The sequence below is a fragment of the Onychomys torridus genome, chromosome 2, assembly GCF_903995425.1.
Source record: "Onychomys torridus chromosome 2, mOncTor1.1, whole genome shotgun sequence".
NCBI classification, from domain to species: Eukaryota; Metazoa; Chordata; class Mammalia; order Rodentia; family Cricetidae; genus Onychomys; species Onychomys torridus.
Window position 1 is genome coordinate 64,821,857 of NC_050444.1, and position 23,904 is coordinate 64,845,760.

Here is a 23,904-nt window from a genome sequence, read left to right on the forward strand (position 1 = left end):
CCTCAACCCAGCTCTATTACCCTGCTGTATCCCATCACCCCTCCACCTTTTTGAGAACACCCTTTCTAAAAACACACCTAACATGAAACACAACAGATATTTTAAGTGTACATCATACATTTATTACCAACAACCCTCTCAACTCCAAAAGTGGGTACAGGGATTAAAAATAAAAATTCATTGCACTACTTAGTAAAGCATTACTAGTAACTTTCATAAAAAATGTACAAACTTTGTTAAAAATTTATCAAGCCTTCAAATGATTTGGTTACAGATATTTATAATACATACATTTAAAACTATGTTAACTGATACAATGGAATATGATTTGAGGAAATGACTGAGCAAATGATTCCAACAAACACCCCTGTGAGCTTTCATAATCTTAAACAAATAGCAACATGAGGTAACCAGATGCACTATGGGAGACAGACTTCTAAAGAAGGCCCAGAGATACTGTGAAAAATATTCTCAGAAGCTGGCAGGCAGATTGCACTTGAAATTATCACAAGAGGCCCAATTTTAAGAATTTTAGCAAATTACAGTTCAGGGAGTGTATAAAATCTAATATGCTTTCACAATGTCAGATTCTGCTAAAAAAAAATTCAGGACAGAAAAATCTTAGTATGGTATCTTGATACTTGGAGGCCTTGAGTTGTTTTGTGGAGGCCGGAGTTTAAAAAAAAAAAAAAAAACAAAATATGGTGATTCAAGCAAAAACCCAAAACCCCACATAAACCCCAAATCTAAAACTTACAAAAACAAAAACAAAACAAAACAAACCCACAGCTGAGTTAGGACTGTAAAGCCAATACTGTTCTAGGAGGAAGGAGGCTGAAGGCATCTCCCAAAGATGACAGCTACTTGGAGAGCACACGTGGTGTGCTCCTAAAATACACCAGCCATTCAGTGAACAAAAGTCTGAACCACCCCTAAGAGCTCTGTGCTAAGAGAAGACATTCCCAAGGAGATAGCAGTCATAACTGGTGAAGAGAATTCTACCAGGCCAGACCCTGCTGCCTCCTAAACTGCCAACTACCTCTTTAAAAAGAACTACTCGGAAGGACCTTTATGGTGAGCATTGGTAGAAAAAGAAAGGCTGCTCTCCGGTCTTCAGCACAATGGGCCTTGGTAGTCAGTATCTCTGTATAAATTAGCAAAGTGCTTCACTTGTGCATCAACAAGACAAATACTGAGTGGAGCGGTGTTAGGTTAGAGCTGTACAGGTATAAAGTTTTTGCAGCTATATAAAAGTGTATATATAGTATGGACTTTTGCCATTTTAAACATGATTTCTTTAAATTAAAAAATAAAGATTAAACTGTATGTGATTTGGAGCTGACTGTTATATGCCAATAATTTTGGTCTTTAACACACCTTTTTATTCATTAGGAACAGGAGGGGGTATCCTAATGATTTAAAAGTAACATGTGCATTTTGCCACTGTTTAAACGTATTTCTGACACACTAACACAAATCTAGAGGCAAACAGAAAGTAGGTCAAATCCTATTTGTCTGACTAGATAGAGGCAACAGTGTCTGGAAGAAGACAAAATTGTGCTTCTGTGTGAATTGGCTTTCCTGAACTCTAGGCTGTGATGAGCTTAGAGACTTCAAGGGAGGGTAAGGAACATGGCAGTAACAAGTAGTTGAACACTCTCCCTGTCAGAGTAAAAAATAGGCCCAGCGCCAATTGCGAGTTGAGTGAGGTTGGCAGCAAAGTGTCACAGTTGTGACTGAAAGGCTGCAGCATGTGTGGCTGCAAACAGATGCCAATAACTCACAAAGAGGCAGGCAAGGCTGAGCACACTGTGAGGAGAAAGGAATCCAATGGTGCTGAAAAATGACTTCAAATAATCTGATTTATGTTTAACGAGTCTGTTTTGTTTTGCACAGCTATGTATCATTTCAGATTAAATAAAGGTCAATTCCTGTTTGACAGCATTATTTTTATACAAAAATCCAACCTTCATTTACACTGCAAGTACTCTGGGCACCTGTTACATTAAGCTTTCCTCATTCTAACATAACTGAAAAGAGAAAGACATCAAAGCAAACCGGACCTAAGGACGAGCTGTCACAGCACTTGGTCCATGCTGAAACAAAGGTTTTGACGGGAAGGTTTGCTGAGGGAAGAACTACAGAACTTCAGGACCGTAGTGTGGGAACCTGATTAACACCAACAACAATACTTCGCTTACACAATTTAGTTGCCCATGGAGGTCTGAGCGAAGAACACACACCAGAAACCAGGCTGAGTTAAGGTAACAGACTTTGTTCCAGCAGAAGTCAAGGAGGCAAGATTTATGGGACCAGTGGTGTTCTTGAAAATATATTACTCAAACATCTTTGGAACAGACTACAAATCTACACATTAATAAAATCACAGGTCCTTTCTTTAAGACGCTACTGGAAATGTAAAGGAAAAACAATAAGTATAAACATTCAGATCACTGACTGAAATGCTAATATTGCTAATGATGATGTATGATATTGCACCTTCTTTTTGGAAATAGCAAGTTGGATACTTAAGTTTCTTTTATAACAGAACTGAAAATAATAAACAGGTCATGGAGTGAGTGAGAATCTGACACTTTTTTCTTAAGTGACCCACCTAGGATCACAAAGGAAGAGAAGGGGACAGCTGCCTGAAGCAAAGGAAGAAGGCTTTTTTCATTCCATTCATTGGGAGGGAAGGGGACAGAGTATTCAATGCTTAGAATTGATGCACCCTTAGCAATCAGTGTGCAACAGCAAACACAAGGGGAAAACCAGTGTACAGTACTAGTGCTGTTTAAATAACACACCAGATTATACATTGCAGCATAATTAAAACTACACACACATTCTTGGTACATGCTGGTATATAGGATCTCATACACACAGTAGCTACCATGCCCCCACACATGTAGTTGCACACTCATACACGGATTCACTTATCACCAACAGTCATACGCTGCACTCATTTCCACTCACAGTTTCTGAAGGCTCTATATAAGGTAGATTGCTATATCATCTGGAGCTACCACTTTTTATAAAAGCACATGCTAAAAGATCACGTCCACTGTAATCTTGCAGCAACACTCGGAATGATCACACAAAAACCAGGGAATGTTAGTGCACACACGAAATTAAGCTAAAGAAAAGATCTTTGGAGTTCCAATCACACAGTTAGTATAACAATCCCATAATTGTGAAGACTAATTGTAAGCTTTTATAGTTGATTAAGTCACACAGTGCAAAGAAAGGTCCATTGACCCTTTTGGTAAAGGGAGGGCTGGAAGCCACACAGGTTAAGTTCAATGGATAGTCCATTATGTACACGTGATGAGGAACACCCAAACTAAATCTGTGCTCTTAGCCGGTCACTCAGAATCCCGATGCACCTCTGAAGCATCAGCTCGGCAAATTGGGCAAGTACGATTTCCCTGAAAAACAAGAGGAGGCTCACTGGAGTTATGTCTCATACAGTACAGTACCCAGGGCTACTGTTAGTCCCATATGGTCTTTATATTCTGTTCCTTTAAAGAAAAAAGGCAAATCTTAAACCAGGTGGTGGTGCAAGCCTGCTATCCCAATGCATATAGGTGGAGGCGGGAAGACCAAGATTTTCAAGCCAGCCTCAGCCACACGAGACTGCTTTAAAACAAAACAACAACAAAAAAACCAAAACAAACAAGACAACCTACACAAATCTCCAAGATTGACTTTGTTAAACTCATAAACATGACTTATTCTTACTAGTCTGGGAAAACTTAGGAACTAACTTAAAATCCAAACCTTGCTCTTTTTTTTTCTTCAGGAGAACACCATGGATGGAGCTGGGGATTGAACCCAGGGTGTCATATGATAATCTAGTTCTTTGTTCTGAAACAGAACTTTGACACTGAACTTCTCATTCTCCCATTCCACCTCTTGAATGCGAGGGCTGTATACAGGTGTATCCCAAGAACCTGGCTCTAGCCTTCACTACTCTTTTTTTAAAGCAGGGTCTCTATTTTGTAGCTCTAGCTGTCCTGGAACTCATTATGTAGATCAGGCCAACCTTAACTCAAGGAGATCCACCTGCCTCTGTCTCCTGAGAGTTGGGATAAACAAGATAAGGTCATACGCAAATGGTTCCACTTACACCTTTTCCTGGCTCCTAAAGCATTTTTGTTCTCTATTTCCCCAGATGGAGAAACACAAGCATCCCTTACTGTCTTACCTGCTGCAATCCACTCCTCACCAAACACTAACTGACTGCCACATTACGCTGGACGGCGCTCAGAGGACTGTCTTTTCATCTGACTGTCTCTACACACTGACGTGGCCCACTCTCATCCTATTCCAGCTTCCTTCCTGAACGACCATCCTTCCTGTCTCGTTCCCACCTCAGTCTCTGAACAGTGAGTGGCCAAGGAGGTTTTCAAAGCATGGCTGTAGCTGCACCCTTACCATTGCTTTCAGAATCAAGTATAAACTCATCCATGCTTCAGAATGGCTTTGCAATATAACCAGGCACATCTCTGAGTCCCTCCTATGTGTACCACCCACTTCACACTCTCCACTCTACTATTAGTTGCATGGATTTGTGGTTTCCTGACCATTCCCTGCTCACACATTAGGACTTTCCACAAGCCATGTTTTTGTTTTGTTTTTCCTAAAAAGTTCATACTCTTCATTTTCAGGATTTAGTTTGCTCATTTCTTCTCTTCTTCATTAAACAGGTTTCACTTTCCTGACTCAGCCTCCCCTCAAGTGCTAGGATTACAGGCATGCACCAGCACACCAGTTCTACCTTAACTGATTTCTTTATTAGACTAGTAAGTTGCCTAATTAGCACATTCTACACAAAAACCCAAAGTTGACTATTTAATTTATAGTTTATTCACATAATTAAGACTATGGAGAGAAATACTTGAAAAGGACAAGAAGCCTCAGCAGTCACTCTGACACACCACTGATAATCTTAATCTTAGAGTTTTTCCATATGTACAAGAGAAGGACTGGTCAGAATTAAGTAAAAAGCTTATTCTCCATAAAAATCTCGGGGGGGGGGGGGGAGCCCCAGTGAGTCACATCCAAACTCTGATTAAAAAAGAATCTGAATCTTAAAGAGCCCAAGCCTAGGTCTTGAACTGCCCTGGGATAAAATTCGAGCACACAAACAACAGGAACAAACAGCCACCCCCACTCTCGTGCAGCTGCTACCACACTGATGGCTGCAGTTCTCCTTACTTCTTTCACACAGTGTGGAACTGGACCTAGAGATCACCCATGCTAAGCGCACACAGTGCTATTATCTCCGATCTTGCAGCCACTCTTTCACGCACTTTCCAGGTGTGTCCTCTAAAAGCTATGTGTCCATTTATCTCCTCCTGTACCCGACTGCCTCTCAACCATGGACTTACTCACATGAACTTATGGTCAATAAGAACACAAAACAGTTATTTTCTGTACGCTTGTCATCACTTTACCTTAAGCCATTTATCGACACACTTGGCATGGAACTCGTGGTTACAGGGTAAGACTCTAAGAAGCTGCCTTGACTCAAAATCACACATGCATACCACACACCTGGAAAAGACAAAAAGGTCACTTTTGGTTTTCTATTTATTATGACTATTATGATTACAAAGCCATTCTCAGTTATCAAAATATTACTTAATTTTTAGAAAATTACCACTGTTCCTGAAAATGATACTGCTGAGTGCTTTGCTTTTCTAACAGATTATCAACACATTTCTGGTTAAGGAGCTGGAGAGATGGTTCAACAGTTACCAGCACTTGTAAGCATGAAGACCTAAGTCTGAAGCCCCAGCATCCATGTAAAGATCTGGGCATGTGTGGCATGGATTGGACCTCGCTGGGGCTTGTAACCCTGGCACCCAGAGTCAGAGATGGGGACATCTGAGAGCTCCTGGTTGGCCTGTCTAGAAGCAACAGCAAAGGAGCTTAATGAGAAACAATAAAGAGGAGAATACTCAATGTCCTGTGAACGCGCAAGTGTATGCACCATCCACACGCAGGTATTACAGACTACATGCAAATATGTAACACAGCCAGGCAGTGGTGGCACACAGGAAGCAGAGGCAGGCGGATCTCTGTGAGTTCGAGGACAGCCTGGTCTACAGAGTGAGATCCAGGACAGGCACCAAAATTATACAGAGAAACCCTGCCTGGGGGGCAGCGAGTAAGTAACATCTACCAGAAATTACAAAAAAGTGTATTTCTGATTTCCATCAGTTACTCTGAGAACTGAAGCCACTATACAATTGATACTGTATTATTTTTAGAAGTACTGGAGTAAAGTTAAGTATGGTACTTCGCACCTGTCACCTCAGTACCTAAGACAGAGGTAGGAGGATCCTGAGCGTTTGAGGCCAGCCTGGTCTAGTGCGTTTCAGGACAGCCAGGGCTACATAGGAGGATATTCACATGAAAAAGAGCCAAGGTAGAACCCTAAAACTTACACAGTACAAAAAATTAACTACGGCTAGGGAGGTGGCTTGGTGGACAGTCTGTTGCATAAGTATGAAGACCAGAGTTTGGATCCAAAGGACCCACATAAAAAGCTAGGATCACTGGGACAAGCTGGCTAAGGAGTCAACAAGGTTGAGTGAATCAGTGAGAGGCCCTGCCTTAAAGAATTAAGTGGAGAATGGTTGAAAAGACACTTGATAACAACTTCTGACCACTATGTGCACACACATGCATGTGTACCTGCATATACACAACAAACATATACATACATAAAAATAATTTACCTAAAAAACAATGGATCAAAATTCTAGATTAAGGGGGGAAAAAAAACAGTAATTTTTTGTGATCTAGAAGTAAAGTTTTTTTGACACGAGGAAAAATATCAGCTTCAACAGAAAAGCAAACAATAAAATGGAACTAAAATAAAATTAAAATTAGTTGGGGATACACCAAAGTATTAGAGTGCTTGACTGCCATGTGTTAAGGCCCTAGGTTTGATCCTCAACATCACAAAATAAAACAAACTCACCAAAAATTTAATGAATTTGTTTTTTAAAGGATGCCATCAAGAAACTGCAAAAAGGATATAGTTTAGATGCAGAGTGATATGTTCTTGTTTTGGTTCCTAGCACCACAAAACCAAAATCAACTAAGACAACCTACAAAACGGAAGAAATCTGGGGAGGGAATGTCTATATGCATGTGTGTGTGCACACAGGAGGAAATGTCTATATGCATGTGTGTGTGTGTGTGTGTGTGTGTGTGTGTGTGTGTGTGCGCGCGCATACAGGAAGGAATGTCTGTATGCATGTGTGTGTGTGTGTGTGTGTGTGTGTGTGTGTGTGTGTGTGTGTGTACAGGAGGAAATGTCTATATGCATGTGTGTATGTCTGCATACAGGAGGGAATGTCCATATGTGTGTGTGCACACACACAAATGTGGAAGCTCAAGATCCACATCAGGTTCCTCCTCAATCACTCTCCACCTTTCCCGACTCACTTCCTTCTTTAACCACCTTTACATATATTCCTGCCACGGCACTCAGATTGCTGGCCTGCAACACACCTTTACCTCTAGAGCCATCTTACTGGGCTGGCTGTCAGCAAGCTCCAGGAAGTCTCCTGTCTCTCCTTCCCTTGCTGGGATTATGGGAGGCATGGCCATGGCCCCCTGACCCCAATTAAAAGTGGGTCCTAAGCGCTGGAACTCAGGTCCTCAGGCAAGCACTGGTTTGTTTTTTAAGGTTATCACTGTAACATTTCTCTCTTCCCTTTTCTTTCTCCAAGACCTCCCATATAGCATTCCTTGCTCTTTCAAATTCATGGCCTCTTTTTTTCACTAATTGTTATTGCATGTATATATATTCCTAAATACAACCTGCTCAGTCTATATAATGTTACCTGTATGCATGCTGTCAGGGATGGCCTATTTGTACTGGTAACTAAAGACAGAGTCTTGTACTTGCCAAACAGGCTAGGCTGGCAATCCCCAGGGATCTGACCACCTCTGCCTTCCCAGCACTGAGATTGTAAGTGCCCACTGCCACATTTGGCCATTGTACATGGGTGCTGGGAATGGAACTCAGGTCCTTACACTTGTTCAACAAGCACTTTATGACTAAACCATCTCCTAAGCCCACAGAGTGGGAGACATTACTGAACATCTTTTATCTGACAAGGAATTTTTATCTTTAATATATAAGAAACTTCTTCAGTTTGCTAACAAAAAAAAAAAGACAACCCAATTTGAAATCAACAGTGGTTGGAAAGGCATTTCTCAAAGAAACCACACACACACACACACACACACACACACACGCACGCACGCACGCACGCACACACGCACACACACGCGCACACACACACGCACGCACACACACACGCACACACACGCACACACACACTCACACACGCACACACTCACACACACTCACACACACACGCACACACACGCACGCACACACGCACACACGTGCACACGCGCACACACACACTCACACACTCACGCACACACACACACGCACACACACACACACACACACACACACACACACACACACACGCTGCAGACCAATGAACACGAGAAAAGATGTTTCAAGTTGGCATCCTCCGGTGAAAGGCAAGTCACACCTCAGTAGGTTGACATTTTAAACCCGGCAGGACAACCCAGAGACAAGAGAATGTGCTGAAAACGTGGGAACTGAAATCTCTGTGCGCTGCTCTCAGGAAAAACTGTGGGAAAACTGTGTCAAACCTAAGGCTATGAGCTTAACTTAGCAACTCACTTCCACCCAAGAGAAATGAAAACATAAACCCATAGAAAAATGCTTACCCAAACGTTCCAAGTAGCATTATTCCTAAGAGTCAAACAGTGGAAACAACCTAAATGTCCACCAACTCAAGAAAGGATAAGCCTGTCTACACCATGGGATAATCTGAGCCATAAAGATGAATGCTTAATACAAACTGCTATACACGGACCTGGAAAAAGTTATGCTATGTTCACTTTCTGGGCAAACTGAAGACTACAATATTATAGTACTGTTTTTCAACCTATGGGTTGTGACCCCTTGGGGGAAGTGGGGTGGGGTGGGGGTGTATGGGATCAAACAATACTTTCACAAGGGTTGTATATCAGATATCCTGCATACTAGATATTTACATTACAATTCCTAACAGTAGCAAAATTACAGTTATGAAGTAGCAACAAAATAATTTTACAGTTGGGGGTTACCACAACTTGAGGAGCTGTATTAAAGGGTTGAAAACCACTGTATTATAGGAGCCCAGTTATGTGGTATCTAGAGACAGCGGAGATAAGGCACGAAGAAAGAGAAGACATGGGGAGTATCTCCTAGGGAGTGAGGGGAAACCATCCTGCAGAGCAATGAATGGTCTGTGGAGATGGCTGATCAACTTTACAACTATGCTAAAACAGGTGAACACTGTGAACTTCAGCTCATTCCCTAACAGCAGAGTCCATACGACTAAGAACTACTTTACTGGCCAGCATAGACCCAGAACAGGCAACTGACCTTTATCAATTACCTGACACTCAAAACGTTGACTTCCTAACAGTAAGAGAAACCCGTGAGCAGGAGCATCACAGAAACACACTTACAGAGTCTGCTCCGACTGGTGGTTGTTGGGGTTGAACCTGTAGGAAGGAAGCTGTTCAATGTCTGCTTTAGTCAGGCCCCGTGGCTTCGCCTCTCCCAGCCGCTCCGCCAGGTTTAGCAGGGCCTGAAAGAAGGGAAGGAGACAGACTGTCATCTTGTTTTACATTTTCTACTGGAATAATATCATGATAGTTTAATTTCTCATGTATGTGCACATGCACGCACACACAGTACCATGGAGCACATGGAGAGGTCAGAGGACAATGTGTGTGGTGGAGGCGCGAGGAATCAATTCTCTTTGCACCAGGTGGGTCCCAGGGATTGAACTCAGGTCATCAACGATTATTGGCAAGAGCTTTTACCCACTGAGCCATCTCTTTGGCCATCCACTGGAGTAACTTTTAAATTTTTTTAATTTAGTTTAAAACAAAAAAATAAGAGGTTACTTTGTAGCCTAGGCTGTCCTGCAACTCAGGCTAGCTGCAAGCTCATGGCAATCCTCCTGGCTTTGGCCTCTCAAGTGCTGGGATTGCTGGTGTGAGCCAACATGCCCAGAACTTACACCTAGGCTAGACATGAGTGGGGTTCCTAGGGTAGCAACCTTGACTCCTTTCAAGTCATTTCTCTGAGGCTACAGCCTGACTTGTTCAGATGTTTCACATTTATTTTCAGTAAGTCCTTCTATGCTCACAACAACAGTCATGTCCATCTCTTCTGTATCTGTTTTAAGTCGTGTTTTTCAGGAAAGGAAGAGCACAGCCACCATGATAACCAATTGCACAAGAATTTACAGGATGCTTTATCAAAGACAGATCTATTTCCAATACAGTAGAGATGAATATGCAACATGGCCAGCTGCTCTAATCAAAGTGTCTTTGGATCAACAGGTAGGAGCACTTGCCACTAATCCTGACAACCTTAGCTTAATTAATCTCCAGACAGGAAAACCAACTCCCACAAATTACCTCCGCTATGGCAAAGGTGCACACCCAGACAGACACAGGCAGGCAGGCGCGCGCACACACACACACACACACACACACACACACACACACACACACTAGTTTTAAAGATGTTAGTTTAGGATGTGACTGTATTGTATGAATTACTATAACACATGCAAAATGAGCTTCAGGGAGGTGGATTCCATCTACTACATATTTATTAAAAAATAAGACTTTAAAAGAATACCACAGGGATGCAAAGATGACTGTGGTACTTTGAATGTAATTGGCCCCCAGAAGCACTATTAGGAGGTGTGGACTTGTTGGGGGAAGTCTGTCACTGTGGGGGCGGTCTTTGAGGTCTCCTATGCTCAAGCTCCACCCAGTGTAGAACTCAGTTTGTTTCCTGTTGCCTGCTGATCAAGACGTAGTACTCTCAGCTCCTCCCCCAGCACCATGTCTGCCTGCACGCTGCCATGTCCCACCATAATGATAATGGATTAAACCTCTGAAACTGCAAGCCACCCCATTAAATGTTTTTCTTTATAAAAGAGTTACCATGGTCATGGAGTCTCTTCATCGAAACCCTAAATAAGACAATGGTTCGGCAGTTAAGAGCACTGGCTGCTCCTCCAGAGGATCTTGGCTCAATTCCCAGCACCCACATGGGACTCACAACTATCTGACACCCTCCCCTGGCCTCCAAGGGCATCAGGTGCATACATGGTGCACAAACATACATGCAGGCAAAACATCTATGCTCATAAAAAAAATTAAACAAAAATCACAGTAACAGTAACATGTCAAAAAATTTTACACCAAATATCCAATTAATAACCAAATATTACTGATTATTTTCAAAACAAGTTATTTTATTCAAATTGGAATCCAATGCTACCATGGTTTGATATATCAAATCTTTTAAGAATGTATTTATTTTATAATATATATATATATATATATATATATACATACACACACACACACACACACACACACACACACACACACACACACACGTGTATTATGTTTGCCAGTAGAGGTTAGGAGTGAGCTGTTGGATCCCTTGGAGCTGGAGTTACCGGTGTTTATGAGCCCCCTTCTCTGCTCCTTTGATAAAACACTAAGTACTTAAATGGTGAGACATCTCTCCAGCCCCTCAAGTCTCTTTTAATCCTTGTATTTGTTGAAGAAACCAGGTCAAAGACCTGTAGAAATTCCCAATGTGTGGCTATGAATGTAGCTCAGTTGGTGGAGTGCTTGCTTAGCATGCACAAGACCATGGATTCCAGCCCCAGCACAACATCAAACCAGGTATGGTGGAACCATTAGTAGTAGCACTTAAAGATAGAGACAGGAATAATAGCAAGTTGTATATAACAAGTTAAAAGTCAACGTGGGGAACCTGTCTCAAAATAAAAAAACACAAATACAGACATTCCCAGTGTGACTCTAATGACCTTCCACTTTTGACCTATTTGGTTCAGCACACTTCCTGCCCACTACACTTTCTGTACTCTGAAAGATCGGACTCTCCTCTCTGAGCATCAGGACAACTGTGTCCAACAGCTAAATCACTAGGTACTCAAGAACCTGTGGTGCTATTAACTCATCAAGGCTGGCAAAATGATACTGATTTCATCATTATTCAAAGAAATTTTCTTATTATGAGTAACTTCCTCACACCAAATTGTACTGGATAGGCTATAAAGAAAAGGAAGGATAAAAAAGACCAATGAATTGAGTTTTTATAAGTATTTAACATAAATTTATATTTAAAATGCTCAATGTATCCTAGGATGTTTTAACTATTATGTTTATTGATTATACACTAGTATCTCATTCTTCCTGGATTTTCAATGGCTCATAACTTGTCTGCTTTCACCTATAATTAGGTTGCCGTTTTTACAAAGACAAGTGTCCTGCTGTATAGCTCAGGCTGATCTTGAACTCAAGATCCTCCTGACTCACAATCCCAATATCATGCTTCAAATCTCCATTTTCTGCCTTTCTTAAGACACGTGGTCTTGTTCTGTGGCCTGGACTAGCCGCAACCCTGCTCTACTTCTGCTTCCCGCTCCTGAGTGCTGCGGCCCCGGCCTGTGTCACCCATGGCCTCCCCCCTTTCCCTTTAGTCACACACCGGTGTCGAACACTCCCCTCCCTCAACCTTATGCAAAGACAACATAACACCCTTTCTAAGATTTGGCTCAAACAGCTTCGCCTCCACAAGTCACTCCAGAACGCCTAATTAAACCAGCATGTCTCATCATTTACAATCCTTCCCTGGAATTTAAGTTGAACGCAGTGAGTCTACTTACTGTAATAGGTACGTGGGAAAGTCCACATATCCTAGGGATGCTGAAAAATTCTATGACTTATTTGTATCTTAAAATGCAGTTAACCTAATAAATGTTTATGTGAAAGTATAGGACAATTACACACAATACTCCCTAAATTAATTCACACTTCATCTACTAACCTCATAATTTTCTACTTCTCCATCTTCCACATCCAATTCAAAGCTGAAAGTTGGGCCCACTGCAGGTGGTACTGGAAGCATTGATCTATAATTAAAGCCAAGGACGTGTTAATGTTATTATATTAACAAAAATAAACAACAGAGGACAAAGGTCAAAGGACAGGAATGAAGAATGGTCAGTGTTTACTAGTGGCAACTCTTTAAAGGCATCGACTCTACTGGGAACAGAACACGCCATTTACAACAGTATAACAAGATAAATGCGAAGGCCAGAGATGGCTCAGCAGGTAAAGGAGCTCTGTCAAGCCTGATAATCTGAACTTGATCCCCAGAACCCAGATGGTGGGAGGAGAAAACCTGACTCCCACAGCTGCCTTGACTTCCACAAGTGGCCAAGGTGTGCACACAGGCATATGTGCACGTTTACATTTAATAAACGCAATGCAATAAAGAGTAGGGATAGACTTAACAGAACATGTAAGGCCTATATAATAAAAACTGCTAGGATAAACAGAAATATATAAGTAGACTAGAAAAATTACTAGTTATCACTATTCCACCATATTGATCTATGGGTTTAACACTAAACTCCATTAAGCTTAAAGTTTTTAGTACAAAATGGATGCTGATTTTAAAATTTACCTGGAAATGCGGAAATAAATAAGTTAAATAGAAACATTTTTTTTCAGCTAAGTTGGGAGGTTATATTACCTTATTTTAAGACAAAGAGATAGGAAAGGGAGATACGTGGTAAGAGGGAGGAGGGGTAACTAAAATAATCAGAAAAATAACTTGCAGTTTAAAGATTACATTTGATCTAAGATATCTGTCTTAGAAAGTAATTATAGACATGTGACTAAGTCCCAGCCAATGAAGTATCAACAATAGTGTTTCATTCTGGGAAATGTCAAGAGAAGCAGGTAGGCAGAGGAACCTTTTAAACTTGCATTTCTTTGAGATGGGGTCTTGCTAAGGAACCCTGCCTGTCTTCGTACTTTTTTTGTGTAACAGGCTGACCTTAAATTTAAGGATTGCTTTCCTACCTCAGTTTTCTGACTCCGGGATTACAGCGTACTCCCACACAGCTTCCCATTCCCACTCGTGCTAACGAGTCTACTGACATGCTGGCTGGAGCATGAGGGTCATGAGCACTGCCTACGACTGAGGACAGAAGACTCCATTCCCACAGACCCAAAGCTAACAAACCACCCTGGACCTGGCCTACTTCTATGCTTCACAATGTCAGAAAGAAATAAAAAAGTAAAAAAAAAAAAACAATTACAATTAACCCATAATGTTCATGACAGGTAAACTTAATCCTAACAGCCTAGTTCTAAAATGCAGAATTGACTTCTTGTCTTTTCCAAGAAAAATACCACCAAAAGCTGGATAATCCACAGTAATTCCAGGGCCTAAGAGATGGCTGAGTATCAAGGTCCTCCCAGCAAGTCTGATCATCTGAGTTTGATCCCTAGAATTCCTATGGCAGAGAGAACAGACCTTCCCAAGGTGTCCTCTGACCTTTCACATATAAGTCGTAGCATGCATGTGTTTCCCCACACCATGCATAAAATGTTAAAAGGGGGAGGGTGTTTGTTTGTTTTGAAGTGACTCTAGGGGCTAAAAAGATGGCTCAGCAGTTAAGAGCACTTGCTGTTCTTCCAGAGGACCTGGGTTCAGATCCCATTACTCAGTTACTCTCAACCATCTCTAACTGCAGTTCGAGAGAGCCAATGCCCTCTTCTGGCCTCTTCAGGCACTGTATGCACACATGGTATACATACACACTTGCAGGCAAAAGACACACAAAATAAAATCTAAAAAAAAAGTGATTCTAACTGTGTAAGTGCCACATACTTTAAATTATTCCACCTTATAATTTGCTAGATAATTTGTCTTGGATTTTTTCCTCTCCCATTCCTTCCTTAATTGGCTCTTAGCCCCACAACCACTTAACATATTTTAACACATACTAAGTCACAGGCCACAGAGAAGGCATTCATAAAGCAGACTCTCAAGAGAATTCAGTAGCGGGAACTTACAACACATATGGCAGTAAGCTGGGATGATAAGGGGGAGGTGGTATTGGCTGCTGGGATCGGTATCTACTGCGTCCTGTGAGTCTCCGAGGCATAAACGGAGGGTAAGGCTATAGGAGAGCAAAGTGAGAATGATTATTCTATGTTTACAAACAGTGTCAAATAATTTCTTTTTTTTAGACTAAAAAAAATTGTTGTGTGTGCATGTCGTCTGTACATGTCACAACATTCATGTGACAGTCAGAGGGCAAGCCTATGGAGTTGGTTCTCTCCTCCTACCACTGTGAGAAGTCTGGAATGGAATCAAGTTGCCAGGTTTACATGGCAAACACCCTTAATCTCTGAGCTACCTTACTAGTCCCAACTTGGGTTTTTGTGTCGTTCATGGGATTTTTTGTTTTTGTTTTTGTTTTTTAGACAAAGTCTCTCTATACAGCCCTAGCTGTCCTAGAACTCACTCTGTAGACCGGGTGGTCTCGAACTCAAGAGATACAGCTGCCTCTGCCTCCCGAGTGCTGGGATTCAGCTTCCCAACTTGATTTTTTAAGATAGTCTTGTCATCTAGCCCAGATTGGCCAGTAACTTGCAACAATCCTCCTGCTTCTACCTTCTCAGTGCTGGGATTACAGGCCTGTGCCACCATGCCCAACCACCATTTACTTGGTTTTTAAAAAACTTATTGTTTAAGTGGCATTAATTAGTTCTTCAAATGTTAATATAAATGAAACAACCAAGGATTAAAATAGACATACAAGGGATTTTAAGAATACATGAGTTCGGAACATTTCCAGAGTCACATTGAACAACTAGAACAGGCTGTCTAACAAATAAATGAATACAACAATGCATGACGACTTACTATGCCAAAGGACACCTCCTGATGCAAAGGATCATGTGTCAGGAACTGCAAAGGAGCTGACGGAGGTAATGTTGGGGGATGGGCCGAAGGGGGATAAGTAAAACTGCCTACTTGAAGATGTTCTCCTAAGAGTTCCACTTCATTTTCTATCCTCTGAAGAGGCTGTGAAGAGGAAAAAGAAATCAATATACTCCTGAAGGTTTTTTTTAAAAATAATAAGACAATGAAAAGTATTTTCAAAGCCAAGGATGTCTTGATATATCAAACTGAAATACAGGTGGACACAAAAGTCCCTACCTGTAATTTTAGTTTGTTAAGTACACATTAAGTATCTCCTTTACTCATTACAATACACTTGTCTTTTACTACTCAGACGATCTCTTAAATGGGAGGGAAACCACAGTAAGTCAATTAGATAGAAGTTCAAGTTTGAGTTGTCATAATACCCCATCAACAGAGAATTTTCAGACACTGAGCCCCACCCCCACCCCCGTGAACTAGCATATGGTGTGTGTATTAAGGCAGAAGCAGGAACAGTGGGGTAAGGTACAATGGAAATTCGCTCTAGTACAAAATCATGAGCTTTGGTGTCAATCAAAATGTGACTTCTCAAGTGTACTGTGGCTGGGTATGTCAGCATATACCTATAATCTTAACACTTGAGGTGAAGACAGGAGGACTGACTGAGGACACCTGGGACACACAGGGAGACTCCAACTCAATGTACAGTGAACACTCAAGTCAACCACGACTATAAAGCACATTGAACTTCACTGCATGGGGTGTGTTTGCTTAAAACAAACTGTGTAACAGGTGGCCTCATTCCAAGCTTCTTTTGAATATAATGTCTCTTGAATCCGAGTTAAAGAAAACTCTAAACACCATACTAGTCAAGAAAGGGGGGGGGGGGGCACGGAGGAGAGGAGAGGAGGAGGGAGAAGAAGAAGGGAGAAAGAAGAGGAAGGAGAGGAGGGAGAAGGAAGCTCTTGGGGCTGCAGAGATGGCTAAGAGGTTGTTGCTCTGCCAGGCAGAATTCAGTTCCCAGCATCCATATTGGGTGGCTCGCAACAAAGTGAAACTTCAGCTCCAGGAGGCTCTGAGGCACCCTCTTCTGGTCTCTATAAGCACAGGTCTCTACACATGTGGTGTACGTACGTACGTACGTACACGTACACATACACATACATACATACACACACACACACACACACACACACACACACACACACACCTCTCTCCTCTCCTTTCTAAATAAGTTAGTATTGACAAATATAAGGTTTCCATTTTTCAATTGAGAAATACATGAAAGAGGCCAGTGAGATGGCTCAGAAGGAACCAGTGCTTACTGAGCAATACTGGCAACCTGACTTCAAGTTCTAGAATGCACATAAAAGGCGGAAACCAACTCCAAAGTTTCCTGACTTCCATGAGCCATGCCCAATCCCCCAATCCCCTAACTCCCAACCTCAGAATGCACACACACATAATAGACTCAAAAATCATCACATAAAATGGAAAAAAACAAAAACAAAAAAACCCTAGTACCAATTTGGTAGGAATTTTTCTTTGCTTTTAAAGAAAGCAGATATGAAGAAACAAAAATTTACTTAGGTAAGTAATACTGAAATAACTAAGAAAAAAATAAGCCAACTCTAAAGTATGTTTAAACTAATTTATATAAGTTCCTTTAATTCTTTTTTTTTAAAGATTTATTTATTTATTATGTATACAATGTTCTGCCTGCACACCAGAAGAGGGCACCAGATTCCATTATAGATGGTTGCGAGCTACCATGTGGTTGCTAGGAGTGGTTGCTGGGAATTGAACTCAGGACCTCTGCAAGAACAGCCAGTGCTCTTAACCTCTGAGCCATCTCTCCAGCTTCTCCTTTAATTTGTTTAAGAGCTATAAGAAGCCTGGTGGTGGTGGCACACGCCTTTAATCCCAGCACTCAGGAGGCAGAGGCATTCGAGGCCAGGCTGGTCTAGAGTGAGAACCAGGATAGGGACCAAAATTACTCAGAGAAACCCTGTCTTGAGAAAACAAACAAACAAAAAGGAGCTGTAAGAATACCAGATTTAGTGTGCTTAAATGGCAATTGCTTACATTTACTAAACTAATTACCCTAACCTAAACATTCTGAGAAAACTAGAAACATGAGCAGCAATACCTACCGATCGTGACTGCTGTGTTTGGAAAGGGACAAATTGGCCTGGTGGTGGCAAGTGAGGAGGATGATGGGGAGACAGGTGAGGAGGATGTATAAGAAATGGGTCACTAGAAATAATGGGTGGGAACGCAGCATATGGTACTGGTAAGTGCTGAACTGAACATGCCTGAAGCATCTGTAAGGAAAAAAATCATTACTTTTAGGTTAAAAATGTCAGAATATACAATTTTCTTGACAAAGCTATAAATCAAATTGCCACACCTCCCCAGACTCATACAAAAATGTCTAACTTATAATAAGTACTAGAACATTTCGGTATCTACAGCTAAAATTGGTAAACAGTGTCGTGTGTACTTTATAATTCTTACAAATTAGGCAACTGTTTTAAGACAAATGAAACAAAGGAGAGGGAGTACGTGCAGGGAAAGAACCTCTTCCTCACAATCTCCTCACTGCATCAGCTAGGAAACACAGCTTAATGCTTCATTCTGTCCCTGAACCCAGCTCGGGTCACCGAACTAACTGCTGAACCAACCATGACACATGGATATGTGCCTTAACCTCACAGGTCGACCAGGGGTTAAACATACTCAGTACTTCCAAGTGCTTTTCTCTGAAGACATTACTGAGGTACTATGGATCTCAACCACCTGCATTACTTTGTAAGGAAGTTGGACTATGGGTCAGAACATTACAAGATAAAGCATAAAGCTTTAGAGGTAAAAATTAGTAGCCTGAATTTCATTATCTCTATAATGTTAAGCAAGTAATTTTACCTTCCAGATCAAGTTTATAGAAATTGAAGATAATTGCATTTTCCTTTCTTTATTAATTTACTTAAATTTGTTTTATGTGCATTGGTGTGAAGGTGTCAGATCATCTGGAACTGGAGTTACAGACAGTTGTAAGCTGCCATCTGGGTGCTGGGAATTGAACCCGGGTCCTCTAGAAGAGCAGCTAATGCTCTTAAAAACTGAGTCATCTCTCCAGCTCCAATAATTGCATTTTCATTAACAGGTTTCTCATGGTAAAGAACAAGCCAGGCACTCAGAGTGCTCTGAAGCTCCAGGAAGGGGCTAAGATTGCTAACTGCTGAAGATTACATTACTAAGCCTAAAGCCAATCTTTATCAAGGTTTAATTATAAACTGTTTATATATAGGAAGAAAAATGGTTTAAGAGACTTAAATGGATATATTTTAATCACTGTAAATAGAACGTATCATAATTTAAAGTTAACTTTATGTAATGGTCACTATAACTGCTGAGATTTTCAGTGCAGTAAATTAAACTTTTTACTTGGAAGTGGACTACAAAGGCAGTCCTAAACCTTAGCCACCCTAAGGAAGGACGACTGAACTTTCAAGTCAGGAACAAACCCTGCTGGCATGCTATTCTAAATAATAATGAGACTAAGGACACAGACTTACTGGAGGAGGCACACTACAGACAGGTAGGTGTTGTCCACTGAAGACCACAGAGCATCCTGGGGCCTGTTGTGCACTGCAAGCAGGGATGTGCTGGCCTGTGCAGAGTGGAATCCCATGGGGTGCCACCGTGCTTACTGTGTAGGAGACAGGAACTGTTCCTTGATGGAGCTTTTAAGAAAGAAAATAGAACTTTTGAGGATCTGGAGAGGCAGTTCAGTTGGTAGGGTATTTGTCAGGTGAGTTCTTGAGTTTGACGCCACACCACATAAACTAGGCCTGGTGGCTTGAACAGAAAATCTTGGTATTGGGGGTGGAAACAAGCCCACCAGAAATTCAAGGTCATTTTTACTTCTACAGTTTATTAAAGGACAGCATGGGCTAAATGAGACTGCCCAAACATGTACTGATTCCTCATCTGCTATATAGATTTTTCACAGTGAACTTCCTCCATGTTACTTCTTTTTTCAAACACAGCCTTCTGAAGTAGTTTAAGTTAGCCTCTCACTATGTTGCCAAACTTGGGCCTTGAACTCCTGATCCCCGGCTTTCCCCTCCCCAGTGCTAGTTTTGGTTTGTGACACCATTCCTTGCTTCCTCCCGTCGTTTCAACCAGAATAATTATTGTCTTTGTATGGGAAAGGTAACTCTATCTACATGATCTCACAGAGTGAGAGCTAAACCCTTTCGCCAAAGACTGAAAAGAGGGGACGGAGAGGGCTCAGTGATTAAGAGCACTAACTAGCTGCTCTTGCAGAGGACTTTCGGTTCCTGCTCAGCACTCACATGGTAGCTCATGACCATTCATAACTTTAGTTCCAAGGGAACCAACACCCTCTTCAGACCTCCACAGGCACCAGGCATGCATGTGGTACACATACACATATGTATGCAAAACATACATAAAATAAGTCAATCTAAAAAAACAATTTACTGCTAGGTTAACTCTTTGGCCTGCCTTGTAGAGCAAAACTTCTAAAAACAAATCTCTTGTAACAATTCAAGCTTGTGGTTTTTGTAAAGATTTATTTATTTTGTTTTTTAAATATGTGTGAGGGTGTTTTGTCTGCATGTATGTCTATGGAATATGTGGGTGCAGTGCCCATGGAAGCCAGAAGAAGGCAACAGATCCCCTGGAACTGGAGTGACAGATGGCTGGAAGCTGTCGATTTGGATGCTGGACTTCTCCAATAACAGCCAGAGCTCTTAGCTGATGGGCCCTCTCTTCAGCCCAAGCATGTGTGTGCTTGTTCACATCCAATATAAAAAGATTTTTATTAGTTGCATAGATGAAACAACGGTGGTATTAAAAGACTAAATCTGATTTAGGGGGTCCAGAGCCTAGTGCTGCAGCCCTATGCCTTCCCCTCTTTTTTCTTTTCTTTTCTTTTTTTCGGGGGGGGGGGTTAATCAGATATTTCAAGTATACTTGTTTGTTAACAGTCGTCATGATGAAGGTACTCAAATTGTTATTACATTTGCCAATACATATTTGCCAACTATATTTAAAAAAAACCACCATGCTGTTTTATAATAGTAGTAATATTAATTACTTATCTCAAACCATATTGGGTAAAGAGATGGGGATATATTTCCAACTTTTTTAAAAAAAGAGATTTGTTTATCATTTGAATGTGTATGTATATGTGTGTGCCTGTGTGTTTATGTGCATGTATCTGTGAAGGACAGAGGTTGTCAGAACCCCTGCAACTGGGTTGCAGGCAGTTTTGAACCATCCAAATTAGATGCTAAAGAGCAAATTTCAGGTCCTCTGTAAGAGCAGAAAATACTCAACTCTGCCATCTCTCCAGCCCTATGTTCAAAATTTTAAAATTATCATCTAATCACCTACACAGGCTGTACGTATGAAGTAAATCACACTCCAACAGTAATGTAAAAGAACCCAATTCCTAGTATCTCTCCTCAGACTGTGAAGACTAACATGCTTGCAAATCAGAGTGGGAAATGATATAGTACACTTGACTTAAATTTGCATTTCTCTAACAGGAGAGGTTAAACATTTTTCGGCATAGGTTATTAACCATTTAGACTTTCTTTTCCATAGCCTCCACTATTTGCTCATGGCTCTTCTTCTACTTTGTCAAAACCATGTTTGGTGGCCTGGAGCTCACTGATTCAGCTTGGGCTAGGTAGCTTGTCCCGGCGACCTGCTTTATTTCCACCTCTTCAATTGGTTCTTATGTGTATCTCAATTCCATTCCTCAAATTTGTGGGACAGGCCCAGTATCTACTGAGCCACTAACATACCCCCATTATTATTATTACATTTATGTGCGGCTATGTTTGGAAACACATGCTCAGGGTGCATTCCCAAGTCAGAGGACAACTTGCAGGAATGGTTCTCTCCTTGAATCACGTGGGCTCTGGGGACTGAACTTAGATGGTTAGGCCTGGCTTCATGTGCCTTTACCTGTCTCTACTGAGCCAATTAAAAATCATTTTCAGGGGCTGGAGAGATGGCTCAGTGGTGAAGAGTTATTGCCGAGAAGCCAGGTTTCATTCCCAACATCCACATATTGGCTCCTAACCATCTGTAAATTCAATTCCAGGGGATCTCACACCTTTTTCTTGCCTCCACGAGCACCAGATATGCACACATACATGCAGATATAGACATACATGCAAGCAAAACACCCACACATATAAAATAAACAAAATTAAAAGAAAATTGTAGGAGAGAATCATTTGCTTGAAACTTTATGCCAAGGGTTAAGTCCAACAACTTCTTTTCTTAAAAGGCAAGGCAGAAAGTAGTACTTTAGAGTTGTGGGCTGCCTTGGACTGAGTAATACAGACGTGTGAGGTTGAGTAAAATCAAAACTTTACAAAAACACATCTGCAGTGGTGGTGCATATCTGTAATCCCATCACTCGACAGGTAGAGGCAGGTGGATCTCTGTGAGTTCAAGGCCAGCCTGGTCTACAAAGTGAGTTCCACGACAGCCAGGGTTACACAGAGAAACCTTGTCTCTCTAAAAGAAAAGAAAAGAAAAAAAAAAAAAAAAAAAAAAAAAAAACAACAAACCCAAAACTTTACAAAATCAACTAGCAGCAGTTTGCTTCTTCCTGATATCAATTATTATAGATTTAAAAAAATAGTGTCATAGAAATTAGGACCAACCTTTCAAATGATACTAAAAACCTACTGTAATTATATTTGGGACTAAAAACTCTATAGTCTATGCTTTAATTGAGAACCAACAGAAACTGGATCTTTCAAGCCAAATATTTACCTTTTGCACAGGTTTTACTTCAACAATTTTATAATTTTCTTTAAACAATTCTTTGAAGCACTTGTTAAGACTGATTCTTCTTTCATATTAATGTTTTTGAGTTTTTAACCTATGTAGAATTTTAAATTAAATAATGTTTTCATTTATTCATTTATTTTTAGAGACAAGGTCTCACTGTAGTATTGGTGAAATTATTAAGGCCACTCCACGTAGCTAAAAGGGAGGTTTATTTTGTGGGGTAACTTACAAATGAAGGGATAGGTTGCAGGGTCTGGCAATAGTACAGCACAGTCCGGCGGTGTTCTCTGGAGAACTCTGCTCGGTCTACCTCCTGCGTCCAGGGTCCCAGAACCAAGAGAGACCTCTCCTCTCGATCCTGGGTCTTCTGCTTCCTCCCTCAGCCCCGCCTTGTGGGCGTGACCATTACCGAAGCCTCAATGGGGGTTGGAACTTCCAGGCCAATGCTGGGATGGCTATCCACTACACTGTAGCCCTAGTTGGCCTCAAACACAGAGATTTGCTGCAGAATGGTGGGTTCAAAGGTGTATGCTACAACACCTGGTTAAATTTCTTTTATTAAAAGGAATGGAGAACTTAAACAGCTACATTTCAGGAATTAAAGAAACCTACAACAAAAATCAATGACTCCCACTGAAGCGCCACTAACTTTTACTGTTTGTGTTTCCATGGCGTTGTTACCGTACCTGGTCATGGATGTCAACCATGACTGCATTCTGCTGGGGTGGATGAGCAGCTGGATGTAACAGACGGGGAGATACATTCGGAGGGTGGAAGGCTCGAGGTTCCTCTATTGCTTGCTGCTGTGCATAAGGGAGATGGTGATAGTTTTCATCTTGACTAATGGAATTATGTCGAGAGAGACGATCCCTTCTTCCTCGCTGACGCCTAACAGGAGGACTATAATAGGATAAATGCCAAAAAGAAGGTCATTACTATGTTTACAAATTACGAGTCTGTATTATCTGTTATCTATAAATAATATATACTAAGGTAAGCTGAAGTAATAAATAATTGCTATGGTTCCAAATCAATCTTAAAAACTGACCAATTTAAATATAAAATTCACCAGTAGCTTTTAGCGTGCATGGCTCTGCAGGGATCATTATGTCACTCTGACGGGGATTTTC

At 41.2% G+C, this 23,904-nt stretch overlaps 1 protein-coding gene across 9 annotated transcripts in view; it reads right to left on the reverse strand.

Moving 5' to 3' along the window:
* Positions 1–733: 733 nt before the first annotated feature.
* Positions 734–23,904, reverse strand: part of Rnf38 (ring finger protein 38) — a 118,069-nt gene continuing 94,898 nt past the window's right edge. For all 9 annotated transcript variants that reach the window (XM_036178405.1, XM_036178413.1, XM_036178411.1 and 6 more), the window contains 9 exons: positions 23,461–23,674; positions 19,507–19,674; positions 18,082–18,252; positions 15,908–16,069; positions 15,052–15,158; positions 13,010–13,094; positions 9,586–9,707; positions 5,460–5,559; positions 734–3,428 (listed from right to left, as the gene is read on the reverse strand). In XM_036178405.1, the coding sequence (XP_036034298.1) occupies positions 3,366–3,428; positions 5,460–5,559; positions 9,586–9,707; positions 13,010–13,094; positions 15,052–15,158; positions 15,908–16,069; positions 18,082–18,252; positions 19,507–19,674; positions 23,461–23,674 (1,192 nt within the window). In that variant the 3' untranslated portion in view covers positions 734–3,365. The remainder of the gene's footprint in view (positions 3,429–5,459; positions 5,560–9,585; positions 9,708–13,009; positions 13,095–15,051; positions 15,159–15,907; positions 16,070–18,081; positions 18,253–19,506; positions 19,675–23,460; positions 23,675–23,904) is intronic.